The following is a 16,266-nucleotide window of genomic DNA, read 5'->3' on the forward strand; positions in this document are numbered from 1 at the left end:
CACATTCAGAAAACTCACATTTCTAGGACAAAGAGATAAACTTGCTTGCTATTATATGATAGGTATTATGATAGAGACAGAAATGCACAGTTGAAAAGGCTCAGGAGAAGAGGACAAATATGCCCTTTGGAGTTAGAAAAGAAAAAAAAGACAACATCTATCAAAGAGCCAGCTCATGATTTAGATCTTGAAGGAGAGAATGGAGTTGGATAGAACACTGGCAGGAGCCCTTCATCAGACAAGAATGAAGCTCCTGATTCTTATTGTGACAGAAAACTCGCTGCTTTCTGAGGCTCATGCCAGTAAGAACCATAACTGCTGCCAATGGGTTCTGGTTTTCAGCTGATACCTCTTGACCCTAGTTCTGACATTTCCTGCCAGAGGACAGAGGATGATCTTTCTACTGCACAAGCGATATATGAACATAAATATTATGTTTAAGTATTTCTTTTTATTTTTATTGATGTGTAGTGTGTGTGTAGTGTGTGTGTGTGTGTGTGTGTGTGTGCGCGCGCGCGCGCACGCACGTGTACACGTGCACATCTAGATGAGTATGCGTGTTTGTATATGGGCTCATGAAGTCCAGAGCTCTATATTTGGTATCTTTCTCTATCACTGCTCACTTTCTCTTTTGAGAAGGGGTCTCCCACTGTAACCCATGCTCACAGATTGACAAAGTTGGTTGGCCACTGAGCTCCAGAGACCTGCCTGACTCTAATAACACTGAGCTAGGGTTGCATTCAGGTAAAACCATGCTCAGCTTTTTTTTTTTTTTTTAAGCATGGGTTCTAGAGATCTAAAATCAGGCCCCCCATGCTTATAAGGCAGACCCTTCACCAAGCGACCCATCTTTCCAGTTCCTCTGTTTAAATCCTTCAAGACATCTCTTTCCACGCTTGTGAAGGAGGGTAGGTGGAGTCAGGTTCCACGGGAAGTAGGCTGAGTGTGAAGGCAGCACTAGGAAAGAAAAAGGGAGTTTGGAAAAGTGGACTGAGGGAGGAACAGATGATACAGTTGTGACGGATACTCTTACTAATCTTGTAGGGAATTCAGGAGCTAGACAGACCCTTCAGAGCTGCCTGAATTTAGAAGAAAAAACCAGAACTTTATACACCTTGATAGCCAAACTTGCAGGCTCTGTATAAAGGAAGAGGGCATAAGCTTAGAGCAATGGCTCATTTCGTCTGAGAGACAGTGGTGTGTGTGTGTTGGGCACAGGGTACTGAGATCAAGTCTGTTGCCAGGGGCACTGTGGTTGTTCTGATACTTAGTTCTTTATTTCAGAAGTGGATCAGTAGGGGATCTGGATGATGAAAAACTTCTTGTGCTGCTAATTCTTTAGGCAGTTGTTTTCTGAGGCAGATAATGGGATGAAAAAGCCCTTCTTTTCATTTCTTCTTATTAGCAAATAAACACCGTGAACATCAATGTGATGGAAGTACAACATAAAGGCTGCAGACTGATGGGGTCTAATGTACAATTCTACCTCCCCTGTGCTAATTGCTCATCTCAGTTAAGGCAGCCTTTTATGCAGGAAGACTTTCAAGATGCTCTCAAGGCAAGTTGAAGTGCATTCATGCAATAAATTTGGCTGGGAATTTTCACTGGAGGGAGGGGGCCACTCCAAGGACCCCTGAGTGTCAACATTTTATAATAGCATTAGGAGATAAAAATGTTCACGGGAAATCAGAGTGAGCTGCAAACAGAATTATGTCTCTGTCCTTCATCCTTGGTCACTAGTGGGTGATCATAGCGCATGCTGGGTGCCCGCTAAGATGGATGTGTGGCCACCAGTATTTTCCACTCAGTGCACATATGAAGATTGTGTTTTGATTTGTGGCAGGGGCCGTAATTTGCAAAGCCTGTCGCCATTTGCAACTCAGAGTTAGCTCAGAGCTCTGTTGGAAACAGACCTTTTCTATTCTGGACCGCCATACACAAGACTGACATGTCACCTAAGTAAACAACACTGTACTCATTACGCAAGAAGCCTTTGCCCAAGCCATAACTCTGTTTCTCGAGTTCTACTTGGCTTCAGCAGACTTGATGTGGTGGTAGATAAAATGGCAGTAGAAGGCATGCTCCTTGAATGAAGGACTGGCAATCCAGCATGGGTAAGGTGGGCATGCTGAGGGTTGTATAGAAAAAGGTTTGTATGTGATAATGGGATTAGCCGGTGTGCTCAGATTGCAGTAGGGGGTGTGACACAATCATGGTAAATTTTCAATTATCACCCTCATTGTAGGTTAGTTTTCTTTGCATGGTAGCTGGCGGTATCTTTATAAGTTCATTTATGACTGTGGGGGAGGCATTAAATGAAAACAAAAAGAAGAGACAAGTTTGCTGTTTAACAGATTTTTCATTTGTTAAGTTCAGTCTCATTAACACTGACCATCTGAGATGGACAGCCATGAGTTTTTCTCAAAGGTGATTCTTGCTGTGCATTTGAGCCAATTATGGCCTTACCCACCATATGTGGGACTCCGTGTGCATTCAAGAGTCTCTTTGTGATTAAATTCTGTTCACCCATCACAAAACATTTGATTTATTTCATTTGCAATTGGGATTTCCTTATCCCTAAGTCCTGAATATCTTAAAATATATTGAAAACATTTTCAGTTTGTGTACCCACTGGGCTTCTAGAAACTCACAGGATGAGATTTCCCATTTGAGAAGCTCCAAGACTGTGTTTACAGGAAAATCAAGCAGATATCTCCTTAAAGCAGCATCATTTCTAGATGAGTTGTTCTGTCAATGGGCTTTCTTTTCTATCTTTTCTCCCTTGTGATTCTCTGCAGGTCCCTGACAAGTACTGTAATAATTAAGCCTCATTGTTTCAGATACCCACTTGCCTTAGTCATCAAAAAAAAAAAAAGTCATAAAGGAGACAGCTTATCAACACAAGTTTAGCTTTCATAGAGTCTGAAGGCTGAGAAGGCCAAGATAATCAGTGCTAGCAAGTTTGGTGTCCAGTGAGGACTCCCTCTTTGGTTTGTTGAAGCATCTTCTCTCTAGTGCTCACTCAAGGTGAAAGGGTCAAGGTGGCTCTCTGGAGTCTCCTTTAAAAGGACTCTAATCCCATTTCTGAGATCTCTTCCTGCAAGACCTATCATCCCTCAAGAGACGGCACATCCTACTACCATCACCTTGGAGGCTAGGATTTATTAATGGAGAAGAACAACATGCAGTCCACATCACATCTGTAACCTTCAACTGAAGAATGGGTCATTTTCACCTGAAGGACAATCCTTTTGTTATAATGAAGTTCAGGAGGAAGGGTTAGCCAGAATTTAGAAGGGGCACATATGCTGCCATTAATTATTCTAGTCTGAATTAGTCTCTTTCCTCCACTTATCTATTCCAGTTGTTTCATCTCTCCTACTTTTCTGACTTTTGTAACTCATTTCTGTGTGTATGTTTAAGGCCAGAGGAGACAGGCACTCTCAGTAACATGGTGCCCTTAGCAGAAAGACTCATCCCCCAGTAAATAAACATCTAGAATTATAGTAAATAAACACCGAAATAGGCTGGGGTCAGTGTGATGAGTTCAAGCATAAGATGCTCACATTACTCTGTCAAGGCTGAGGAGCTGGCAGCTCTCACTGCACAGCTAGGGTCTTAAGACATAAGTAGGATATTTCCCAGCCTGTGTGTGTGTGTCTGTGTGTGTGTGTGTGTGTGTGTGTGTGTGTGTCAAGAGTTGGCATTCAAGAAATACTTGGCTGTTTCTCAGCTATTTATTCCTGGACTAAAAAAAATCATTATATAATTTTGCTTAAAGGCCCAATTTCTTGGTCTTGTAACTATTTTAAAGCCTGGCTTGTTGGGGGTTGGAGGCAGAAATGTCCCTTGAAGAGAGACACTGTTGTGTTAGCCTGGACTATTTCAAAATGGACAGGGGCCCACATATGGAAGGTGGGGGCACAGACTAAGAAAAGGGATACCATTACCAGGAACAAATAAAGGGGAAATAGACTGAGAGAGGACAAGGCTGAGGGGGTATTCATTTGCAGTTTCAGATTCTTGTGGCTACAAGGTAGAGCTAAAATACGGGTCTTGACATCTCAAAACAGCAGATAAAAATGCAGCTTATAATGGGAGGAATTAAAAATGGCTTCTCCCTCAAAAGGAAAGGGAAGAAAACATGTTCAGAATTCTCTCTCCCTCCCTCTCTCTGTCTCTGTCTCTCTGTCTGTGTGTGTGTGTGCCTGTGTATTACACAGATCAGTCCAAGACATGTGGCATTATATGTGTTAGAAAACAAACCCTCTTCTGTAGGTTGCCCTAAAGTCAAGCACGGCCCCATGAAGAGTCCTACTACCAGTATTTTAATGTATGGCTTACATGCATAGTTTGAGCCTTACTCCATGTTCTGTATCGTTTCATCAGAGCAACAGTTAGAGAACAAGCTAAGTTAAAAGAGAATACTAGTAAGCCTGGCATGGTGATACAAACCTCTCATCTCAGCTGTTCAGAAGCCCAAAGCAGGAGCAAGTTCAAAGCCTCTCAAGACCATTGAGTGAGTTCTTAAGCACAGCCTGGGAAACCTAGTGAAAACCCATATCAATTTTTAAAAGATGGGAACGAGGAGGAGGAGACATGGGTATACAGGCTTAGTGATAAAGCACCTGAACCCTTGGCTCCAACCTCCAGCCCTCTGGGGGCTGTGTTCCTAACAGCTGTGGGTTCTCCTTGGTTCCCAGATCCAAGCAACAGATGCACGTTGGCCCCATGTACTCAGACCTCCACCCCCCCGACCAGTCTAAGGGCAGGTCCTCAGTGCTGTCATTTATTCACCTTGAATGAAACCTACAAGTTTAAAGTCCTTGAGAAATGGCTTGCGTGTGCACACGTATTTATCTCTGTCTGTGTCTGTGTCCATGTGGACCACTCGTCTGGACTGGCGTGAGGCCTTGGAGTCGTCTTTCCACTTTCTGCTTATTTGATATTTTACCGTGTAAATATCAATGTGTTTCCTTCTGCGAAGCTGCCTTAGGCTCAGATCCTGAGGAGCTCAGGCTGACAGACCAACGTTGTTTCTTTTTCTAAATGCCAGGGAATACTCTTAGGAATGAGTTTATTACAGATGTTTGAAATTAAAAAACATTAAATCTTTTCTACTGAAAAAAAAATTTAAATAAAAAAAATCACATTAAGAAATGAACATGAAGTTTTCTATCCAGTTGATTCATAATCCCCGTGGCTGCCTCTGTGTGATTTTTCTCTTTCTCTCTCTTTTTGTTCTACTTGGGCCGCCGTAGGATGAGTCCTCCATGTTCTTCCAGTTCGGCCCATCCATCGAACAGCAAGCTTCCGTCATGCTCAACATTATGGAGGAGTACGACTGGTACATCTTCTCCATCGTCACCACCTACTTCCCCGGCTACCAGGACTTCGTGAACAAGATCCGCAGCACGATCGAGAACAGCTTCGTGGGCTGGGAGCTGGAAGAAGTCCTCCTGCTGGACATGTCCCTGGACGACGGCGACTCCAAGATCCAGAACCAGCTCAAGAAGCTCCAGAGCCCCATCATTCTCCTCTACTGCACGAAGGAAGAAGCCACCTACATCTTTGAAGTAGCCAACTCGGTCGGGCTGACTGGCTACGGCTACACGTGGATTGTGCCTAGTCTGGTGGCGGGGGATACGGACACGGTCCCCGCGGAGTTTCCCACGGGCCTTATCTCTGTGTCCTATGATGAGTGGGACTATGGCCTTCCTGCCAGGGTGAGGGATGGCATTGCCATCATCACCACTGCTGCTTCCGACATGCTGTCCGAGCACAGCTTCATCCCCGAGCCCAAGAGCAGTTGTTACAACACGCACGAGAAGAGGATCTACCAGTCGAACATGCTGAACAGGTGAGTGGGGAACAGTGCTTGCAGGAGCACAGCGTGGGGACTGGGAAGCCTCAAAGGCAGGGGATGGAGATCCAGGACCAGGGAAAGGCCGTTCAGGGCAGCAGCAGGCTGAAGGCTGGCCTTGACATGGTAGTTGGTTACGGTACAGATTGTGGTTCAATTAAACCTTGCTCTTTTGTGTCCTTATTCTGAGAAACAGTGAATCAATTGGTAGAGTGCTTGCCTGGCACATGCAAAGACCTGAGTTCTATCCCTGCCACCACATAAAACTTGGCGTGGTGGTACACATCTACAGTTCCAGGTGGGAGGGCAGAAGGATCAGAACTTCAAAGTTATTCTTAGCATGCAGCTAGGCCAGCTTTCTGCATCTCTTCTCTCTTTCTATTTCTCTCTCCCTCTCTCACCTTCCCCATCTCTCCTCTCCTCTCCTCTCCTTTCTCTCTCTCTCACACACACACCACACTCATACACATTCCCACAGAAAAGCAGCTGTCATTTATTGAATACTTACTATGTGCTAGATGTTGCTGTAAGTTTTAATATTTTACCTCATTTAATCTCTCAATACTATTAGTCAGGATTTTTTTAAAATTATTTTCATTATATACTATATAAGAATAAGGCTTATAGACATAACTTGTCTTTAATCAGACTGTGGCTGAATCAGCTTGGAACTGAACCACCCAGGCCTCTCTGATCGCTGACTATTTGATCACAGGATTCAACAGAGTTTGAAAAGAGAGTTTCCGCATTGGGAGGGAGTGGAGAACAGCCTTGTGGATCCACTAGCTTGTGAAACATTCTTCCCTTAAGGAAAGAGACGTGGTCTTAGCACCTTTGCTCCTCTGTTGTCTTCATGAGTCCGCACGCTGATGTAGAGGCACCTATTAGTAGACGAAGGTCTCTGCTTTAGTCACTTTGTTTTGCTCTGACAAAATATCTGAAGGAAACAACTTAAAAAAAGAAGGAAGACATTTTGGTTTGGCCCATGGATTCAGAGGCGTCAGTCCCCGACTGACTGTGTCCTTGACTTCCAGTCCACAGTGAGGGAGGAGGCCACCACGATCGAGAATTTGGATGGGGCATGGCGGTCTACACAAGGCAGAGAAAAACAGGACAGGGCCAGGTGCATCCTTCAAACACCTGCCCTCAGTGACCTGTGTCCTCAAGCAAGGACCCACCTCACAAAGTTCCTGCCACCAACCGGGCACAGATCATTCCTGACCTGAGCCTCTCGGGGCGGCACGCCCGGAGGGGAGGGTTGTTGTTTCACATTCAAAACTTCACATGTGGGTGCTGTGCCCCTGACGTCATTTGAGGTAGCCATGACTGTGTTACACCCTCCTGGAAGTGTCGGCTGACGGCATGAAGCGCATGTCATGCTATTCCTTAGTGATTTCCGTATTTTTGTAAAACGGCCCTGTATTAGGCTATAAAGACCTAAAAAAACAAAACAAAACAGAACACAAGAAGAAAATTTTGAAAATGACCTAAACTCTAACTGGGCTAAGTATATAATACTTAGGTTATTTAGGAACAATCGTGGATAGCTTGCATGCAGCTATATCTATATGGGTTTAAATATAGAATTTTACACAACTGGAGCTATGCCTGCTGTTCAATACCCGACTTTCTTCTGTTCAACAGTATGCTTTGAACACATCCATTTAAAGATTTATTTTTGAACAGTTTAGGTAGGATGTACAGAATGTTTTCCAGAAACGCTGCATCCTCAGGTACCCATTGCCCAGCTCATTAAATGAAATGCTAGAGTGCTCCCAAGAAAGCTGAAACGCCTTCGGTGCAGCTCACGTGAGTTAGCTGCATCTAGTCTCTGGAGAGAAGGTGATCTGTTGTCTCCAAACAAAGCTTTTAATTTAGAGATGAAATGAAAAGCAGCTTTAATGTGGCTGTGACTGTGGCTGTCAATCTTAATGTTCTCCTGTTATGAGCTCTGCTCTCTCACCATGCCTTGCTACTACAGAGGATCCTGGTTGACCCCCCCCCCCTCACGTTTCCCCATCTTAGACTCCTTGGCACATTTTTCTTTCATTCTTGGGGCTTTGTCTTAGACCTGTTTGTTTCTGTACTAATGGTTACTGACTCAGTGTCTCCATATTCCCCGAGTTTATCTCCCTGGTCATATCTTCCCCACCTACCCCCAGGTTGTAAGGTACTAGGAATTAAACCTAGGGACCTGTGTGTGTTAGTCAAGTATATACCAAGGAGCTATACCTCAGTTCCCCCCCCCCAACATACTTTTCTCTTTTTTTTTTTTTTTTTTTTTTTGAGCCAGGGTGTCCTGGACTGGCATTGGATTCTTTCTGCAGCCCAGACAGCTCTTGCACTTGGAGCTGCCTCCTGAGTAGCTGGGATTACAGGCCTGTACCACCAGGCCTGGTGCCCAGCTTATGCTTTAGACTGGGTAAGACATTTCCTTTGATACCGTGGATACTGGGAACTCCTGTCACCAAATCTGAGCTGTTCATATCTTCTCCCACTGCTTTCCCATCTTCTAACCAAATTTATACGGTCTGAGATGTGTCCTGTTTGTAAGTTAATGAAATTAGAATTTCCAAGATCTCCTTAGTCCTGTGTGTCCCTGATATCTCACGGCCAGTGTGCTGTTCTCCGTGGATTTTCATCTCCCTGTATGTCTGGAACGCCATTGCTGCATCTTTGTCTGCCACACTTTTTTTCCTACCACATTCCAGCCCATCCTCTTCCCTGTGAAGCTTCAGGCCTCTTGACCGCCTTCCCTGCTCCCTGTTCTCCTTCTTTGCAATCTGTGTTGCAACCAGAGTGATCTACAATGGAATGTGTTTTTATCGCCAGCCTGCTTAATGCTTTCCAGTAGCTTTTTTTATTGCTGTTCTAATAAAGAACTGTCTCCTTAATATGGTTTATAAAGTTTTACACAGCATGGGCCCTGCCTGTCTCTGCAAAACTGTCTCATGCCTTCTCTCCCTCCAGTATGACCTTTCTAAATGCTGGACACACTTCAGGTTTTGGTTTTTGTTTTACTTTTTTTTTTTTTATTACACTATGGCCTCGTTCACTTCCAACTCCCTTTCTGTCATTGTGTCTCATCATGTAACCCCAGGCTGAAATTTGTAATGTAGTCCAGGAGTGATGATCTTAAATCCTGTCACCCTGCCTCCATGCTAGGATTACAGGTATAGACATCACCACATCCATTTAATTGTGTGTGGTGCTGGGATCAAGTCCAGCTTTTCAATCAGGCTAAGCAAGCCCTCTGCCAACTGAACTACATCTCTGGCCCTCTTCACTCTGTCTTGATCACTCCCTAGCATGCCCTTTGCCACCAGTAAAGGTGAGCAGATGGTCCTTTATTTGCCCTGTGCTAGTCCTTTTTAGGCCTCCCTTTGTCTTGACTTAACCCCTAGAGGTACTTCTAAGCCTTGGACTGACACCCCCATCACACACCTTCGAAAATCTAATGCTTTCCTAATTAAGGTGCTTTCTAAAAAATTTCCATCGGAGCAAGCAGTGGCTTTCTGTCCTTCCCATTTCTCCGTCCTTATTCCAACACACTATGTGACACAGGAAAGGATGTGAGAGAGGTCCTCCAGGACTCAAAGCACATCCGAACATCTGCTCTGCAGAGGGTCCACCCCTGCAGCTCTCTCTGAGGTGAGAAACCTTCCTGTGGAGTCGGTTCCGTAGACCCATGCACTCTTCTGTTATTTTTAGTGTTCAGTTCAAATCTGATTCGTGTTAGCCTCCCAAGTATTTGCTGATTAAAACCAAAGCTATAGGCTAAGGACCACTGAGACTAACACATCTGTCAAACAACACAAATCAAGGCAAGGCCAAGTTAAGCCTGTAAAATGCAGTTCAAGCTTGCCCGCTTCTCTCTTAAACTGTCCCCCAGGGTAAACAGCAACCTTCAGGTATATTATTTCTGGCTTAGCTTACCTTACACTAGAGTGTAAATGTCACCTCTAGAACCTGGGCCCTATCCACACATCCCTGAGACCACCATGAGTTTAACCTTTGTTCAGTATCTCCTGGGTCCGGGAGGCCCTGGGAGGTCCACCAGGATGTTGCCCTCCCCAGCTCTCATTTACACTCTCTCCTTTTGGGTAAGTCAAGATGAGCCTGTATCACTCTGAAGGAGCGTCTCTCTGAGCTAAGAGCATTGTGCCAGCTTGAGACCAATTTTGGCTGCACCCTGAGTTCTAGACTAGCCTGTACTATAGTATAAGAAGACCTTGTCTCAAAACAAACCCCCCACACAAGAAAGCCAACAAACTAATGAGCCAAAAATGCCCCCATTCGATTGTCTCAGGTGTAGCCAACTGGAAGCAACAAGGCAGGGACTACGCAGTGTAGATTGTCCACAGAGCTCCAGGCTCCAGGGAGGGTAGAGAGCGGGAAGGAGACAGTGTGCTGCTCAATCAGCAGCTTCCGCTTGCGCTCCCTGCTTCTCCACCTGGCAGATGTACTGTCCATCTTCAGTCCCTGACAGACTCCCCTAACTCTCTCCCTGACTGACAGACACCCATTCCTGGGTTCTCTTCATTCATACCACCACGTCCTTTGCTCCTCTCCATCATCATTCCCTTCCCTTTCAAGTACAGCTTTTGGTGGTTCTTGGCTCCAACCTACAGCCTCTGCTAGTGGTAGATTATGTTAAGAGAGTTCAGGAAGTCTTGGGTTAACTAGCTGGGATTTATAAGGAGGTAGCCACAGGCCTGAGGTACTGCCCAAGCAGGGATGTCTGGAGACCTCCTTGGAATGATTAGGCCCTCCTTGTCTTAGCTCTTCTCACTTGCTGAAATAAGACTTGCCCCTCTTCAGAGCTCTGGTCTCATTAGGGTCACTCTTTTAAATAACAAACCAAGCAGCCAGACTATTTAGCCACAGCAGGAAATCTTCGCAAATGAAATAGCTGCAAATGGTTGGCTGCTTTACAAGGAAGAAGGTCCCTGTGGCAGGCTGCTCCTTTCTCAACCACAGTCCCTGGGAGGTAGGCTCCTCTGGAGAATTCTAAGAACAGCCCCCACACCAGAGGACATTAGGAATGGGGAGCAGAAAAGGGGCTTCTCTTCTTATCTCCAAGCTCTGTCCTCTAAGAATATGAGAGGAAGTTATGTTCTTGTTTATATGTGCTGGATAGTGGCTTTATTCCCCTGTATGGCAAGTTCCTCCAACCTGAGTTCTGGAACCAGAATAAAGATTATATGAGGGACCAGGGAGATGACTCATTCAGTAAAGTGCAAATCTGGGTCCCTAACACCCATGAGGAAGGCCAGAAATGGTGATGTTTGCCTATAATCCTAACACTGGAAAAGCAGAGGCAAAAGAACCTTTGTGGCTTGTGGGCCAGCAAGTCATGCCAAATCTCTGAGTCCCAGATCCAGTGGGAGACCCTGTCTCAAAAATTGACTAAGGGAGTGATTGAGAAAGACACCTGATGCTGATCTATGGGCTCTACCCACGCATGTAACTATGTGAATATATAGTGTGCTCATACAAGCACACATGTATGAACATGTACATACACAAACACATGGCTGTGGGTTGGGGGAGGATTATTTGATGGGCTTGAATCTCAAAGACAGATGTATACCTACGATTCACTTTTTAGCAATCCAAGGAAACGTTTTAAAATGACCCTTAAAAAGGATCCTTATGTTATTTCAGGCCACTATCAGATAAATGGTATATATCAAGTATCAGTTTCAACCCTTGAAGCTTGGCTAGCTGGTCATCTGGTAATTATTTCTGAAGAGACTCTACGATGGTTGGAGAAGTTCACTACTCTCTTGCTCTCTCTCTACTCTCTCTCTCCCCTCTCTCCTCTCTTCCTTCCTCCATCCATCTGCCATCTACATACCTACCTACACACACAAAACAAGTATGGTAGTTCATGTCTTTAAACCCAGAACTCATGAGGGTGAAGCAGAAGGATTGTTTGAAGCCAACTTGGTCGTTGAATGAGAGAGACGCTGTCTCGAGAGTCACGTGAATCAAGCAAACAAACAAAACAGCCCAGTGAAATCTGAACTCTGATCAACAAGGAATATAGGGGTTTGGTGTAAGCCCATCTCACATACCACACAGGATGTACAGCTACTGAAATAATACTTGTTATTTATGTGAAACTCAAAATTAACATGCCTCCTGTCTTTTTACTTGCTAATCTCAGAACTCTGATTTGTACATTAATAAGAACTAATTTTCTCTGGAACCATGTCACATTCATTTATGCCTTATTAGTAAATACAGCACAATGCCCCACATAACACAGGGCATGCTGAGAGGGATTTATTCCAACTGGGAACTTCATTTGATTGAAAGAGCTGGAGAATTTCTTGTGGCTTATGAAGGATCCTCTACTGAGAAAAGTCTACAAATCTTTTGATACCAGAGCATCTGAAACATTTGAAAGGAAGTGCCTAGTTCCATTGTCTCAGTCTGAGCTAGAGAAGAATTGTCAGCTACTAGTAGGCACGGCTCTATATTTCTTCCTTTACTCTTCCCCGGGGAGAGTTCATGGCTATTTTTCTTCTCGATGTGCTGGCCAATACTCGGAGGTTCTTTTCTGTCACTCAGGTATTGGGGCACCTGCCTTGTACTTCCGTGTTCTTTTAAAATCCCAAGAACCTAGTGCTTCTGCTCTTTCTGCTCAGCAGCGGGTGGAACTGGGAGAAAGAGCAGATGCTACTTGAGAGAGATGAAGCTTAATATAGCTGTCCTCTTATGAATCTTGCCTAATGATATTTTCCCCAGTGTCTTCAGCGTTCTTATTCAACACTCATTCTGCACTCTCCCCACACACTTCCTTCTCAGTGAATGACGTCCATCTCAAAAGGACTGGACTCTTCTCAAGCTGGCCGCAGAGGAATGCGGACTAGAGATAAAAAGAAAGGTGCATTGTTAGGTCCTTATTAACTGAGCTGTGATGAACATAATCTTTCCACAACGTTGAGGCCAATGCCCAGTTTTTGGAGCCACTGTGTCAGCTGGCTGCTCCCATGGGATGCCCACTTGATTCTCTTGGCCTGGAAAGTACTGGGAGGTTAAGAGATAAACAAAGAATAAAACCATTAGATTTACATAGTGTGAACAAGAGCTGGTTTGTCATTTCCATCGCAGTTGCTAGTAAATGTTGGCTAAGCACCAAGCATACGCAGGCTTACAGTGAGGAAATCATATGTATTCAGTTTCTAGAACTCAATCCAGCCTCCATGTTAGCCAGGTGAAAGCGTATGTGGATGTGTGGCTGCAAGTGGAGGAGCTGCTGTGTGGTCCTTACCTTGTCAAACAAAGGCTCTAAGGGAACTAAAGAAAGCATTTTGGTATAAAATGTTTTGAAAAGCAAAGGCCACCTGTGTATACTGGGAGAGAGATTCTATCCACTCGGTGGTTTAAGAGGGCATATAAACTGGAGAACAGAACTGAAGAATCTAATAATGTTCAATGCTTATGTGGCAAGCATAACAAAGCAGATTTAAAGAATAATCAATGTAAAAATTATTCAAATTATTATTTCTTGTAGCCTGTTATTTTCCTAATATTACATACACAAATGATTGTTGCATTCAACTTATTTTTCAAAATTAATTATGTGATTGTGAGTATATGCAAGAGTGTAGGTGTCCGAGGAAGCCAGGAGACAACATCAGCTCCTTTGGAGCTGGAGTTACAGAAAATTGTAGCCAGCTGACATGGGTGCTAGGAACGAAAACCCCAGCCCTCTGCAATAGAAGGAAGTGCTCTTAACCTCTGAGACACCTCTCTAGCCTCAAGTGACTGCTCTCTTTTTCATAGGTGTTCATATTCACTAATGCTTAAGATTGAGGCTCTTAAGTCATTATTTCCTTGTATGTCTGATTTGCAAGTTTTAAAATTGACCCCACAGCATAGGTGGAATTTCTTTTTTTTCTTCCTCCTCCATTTCTTGCCTTCTTTCCGTCCTTTCTCTCTCTCTTTCTCTCTCTCTCTCTCTCTCTCTCTCAAAGTGACATATAAGAGGATCAAGGTGAAGAAGAAAGTGAGTAAGACAGGAGCTCTACTTCATTGAGAACAGTGGGGCAAGGACAGCAGATGCTTGTAGGAAGTATAATGTCTATGGGAAGGAATACAACACTCTCGGAGAGGAAAAACACGGAACCAGCGAAGGGCAGTGTCTCTTGGTAGACTAAGCGAATCTCACTTGGCAGAAGAGATTCCATCTCTGAAATCACAGGGTTGGAACCAATGAAATGGGCTCAGAAGGAAGGAATCCTGTATATATAGGATATAGTAGTTAGCAGCTAGGCAATATAGAGGGTCATGCTATTCAGCTTTCACAAAAGTCCTGATGCAAATGTCCTCAAAATATCCACTGATCACTGTGTTAAAAAGTATAACCCCTCCTCCTCCCAAGCATCCCCTGTCCATTTCTACTGTTCATTTCTATTTTCTCCATGACACTTAACAGACTACAGTTTGTCTTTAAAGATTTTCCTAACTTTCTCTTTCCAGTCAACTTCAAGACCCAAATGCTTTGTTTTGAATGAGGCTTATATTACTAGAATAGTAGATGATAAGCATGAACAAAGATAGGAACCATTACTGAGAGAGGACGGGACGGAGAGGGGTAGAAGGAGAGCTGGCTGAGAACTTACTGTGTACAACTGGCTGGCCTCAAGCTCAATGATACACCTGCCTTTGCCTCCTGAGTGCTGGAACCATCATGTATTTTTTTTCTTTTTAAATTTTATTAATTCAATTTACATTTCAGTCATAAGCCCCTCCTCCGTTCCTCCCAGTCCCATCCTCCCTCCTGCATCTCCTCTCTCCTATTCCTCAGAATAGGGAGCCCCTCTACCCTGACATCCCAGCTCATCTATTCACTAAGTTCCCTTCCTCCCCTGTGGACTGGTAGGGAAGTCCCACTAGGGGGAAGTGATCGAAAAAGCAGGCGACATAGTCTTTGTTAGTGATATCCCCCACTCCCCTAACTAGTGAGCCCACATTAAGCCTAAGATGTCCATCGGGCTTATCTTCTTGGGGTCTGTGCATTGTAGTATGTCTATACTGTACTAAATGACTAAAATCTGCTTATAAGTAAGAATATATCATGTGTGTCTTTATAGGTCTGTGTTACCTCACTCAGGATGATCTTTTTTGGTTCCATCCATTTGCCTGCAAATTTCATGATTTCCTTGTTTTTAATAGCTGAGTAGTATTCCACTGTGTAAATGCACCACAGTTTCTTTATTCATTCTTCAGTTGAGGGGCATCTAGGTTGTTTCCAGTTTCTGGCTATTATGAATAATAAGGCTGCTATGAACATAGTTGGGCAAATGTCCTTATATGGTGGAGCATCTTTCGGTATATGCCCAGAAGTAGTGGAGCTGAGTCTTGAGGTATGGCTGTTCCTACTTTCCTGAGAAAGTGCCAGATTGATTTCCAAAGTGGCTGTATAAGTTTGCACTCCCACCAGCAAAGGAGGAGGGTTCCCCTTTCTACACATTCTCACCAGCATGAATTGTCATTTGAGTGTTTGATCTTGGTCACTCTGACAGGCATAAGATGGAATTTCAGGGATTTGCATTTCCCTGATGACTAAGGGCCCTGAGCACTTCTTTAAGTGCTTCTCCTCCACCATTCGATATTCCCCTGTTGAGAATTCTCTGTTTAGCCCTGTGTCCCATTTTTTAATTGGTTTATTTTGTTTGTTGGTATTTAATTTCTTAAATTCTTTATATATTCTTTGTCAGACAAAGGATTGGTGAAGATCTTTTCCCCATCTGTAGACTGCCATTTCTTTCTATTGATAATACCCTTTGTCTTACAAAAGCTTTTCAGTTTCAAGAGGTCCCATGTATTAATTGGAGATATTAGAGCCTGAACTTCTGGTGTTCTGTTTAGGAAATTGTCTCCTGTGCCAATGAGTTCAAGGCTCTTACTCACTTTTTCCTCTAGCAGATTTAGTGTATCTGGTTTTATGTTGAGCTCTTTGATCCACTTGGATTTGAATTTTGTGCAGGGTGATAAATATGGATCTATTTGCATTTTTCTACATGTAGACATTCAGTTAGACCATTAGCACAATTTGTTGAAGATGCTATCTGTTTTCCATTGTATTTTTATTTTTTATTTTTTGGCTCCTTTGTAAAAAATCAAGTTTTTAAGAAGCCTGAAGCCCAGGGACCTCCAGCCATGGCAGGTCTGGACCATAGCTGTGTAGGACCTGTAGGTCCACATAGCCCCTCCAGTGTGGCACAGAATGCAGCTTTGGGGACAGCCCCTCCTCCCTTCTCATGGCTGGTGCTCATCTAACCCAGCCTCTCTCCATCTGTGCCTTCTTAGTGAATAGTGCAAAAAGGAATCTTGTGAATTTGAGAAGAGATTTGCAGAGTTTACTCATCTGTCAGAGGCTGGCAGGC

At 44.0% G+C, this 16,266-nt stretch overlaps 1 protein-coding gene across 5 annotated transcripts in view; it reads left to right on the forward strand.

The window, feature by feature from the left end:
• Grin2b (glutamate ionotropic receptor NMDA type subunit 2B) overlaps window positions 1-16,266 on the forward strand; it is a 434,130-nt gene that overhangs the window by 238,824 nt on the left and 179,040 nt on the right. For all 5 annotated transcript variants that reach the window (XM_055610677.1, XM_055610692.1, XM_055610686.1 and 2 more), the window contains one exon: window positions 5,262-5,860. In XM_055610677.1, the coding sequence (XP_055466652.1) occupies window positions 5,262-5,860 (599 nt within the window). The remainder of the gene's footprint in view (window positions 1-5,261; window positions 5,861-16,266) is intronic.

Source organism: Psammomys obesus, unplaced genomic scaffold (genome assembly GCF_907164565.1).
Source record: "Psammomys obesus unplaced genomic scaffold, mPsaObe1.curated_primary_1811, whole genome shotgun sequence".
Classification (NCBI taxonomy): domain Eukaryota; kingdom Metazoa; phylum Chordata; class Mammalia; order Rodentia; family Muridae; genus Psammomys; species Psammomys obesus.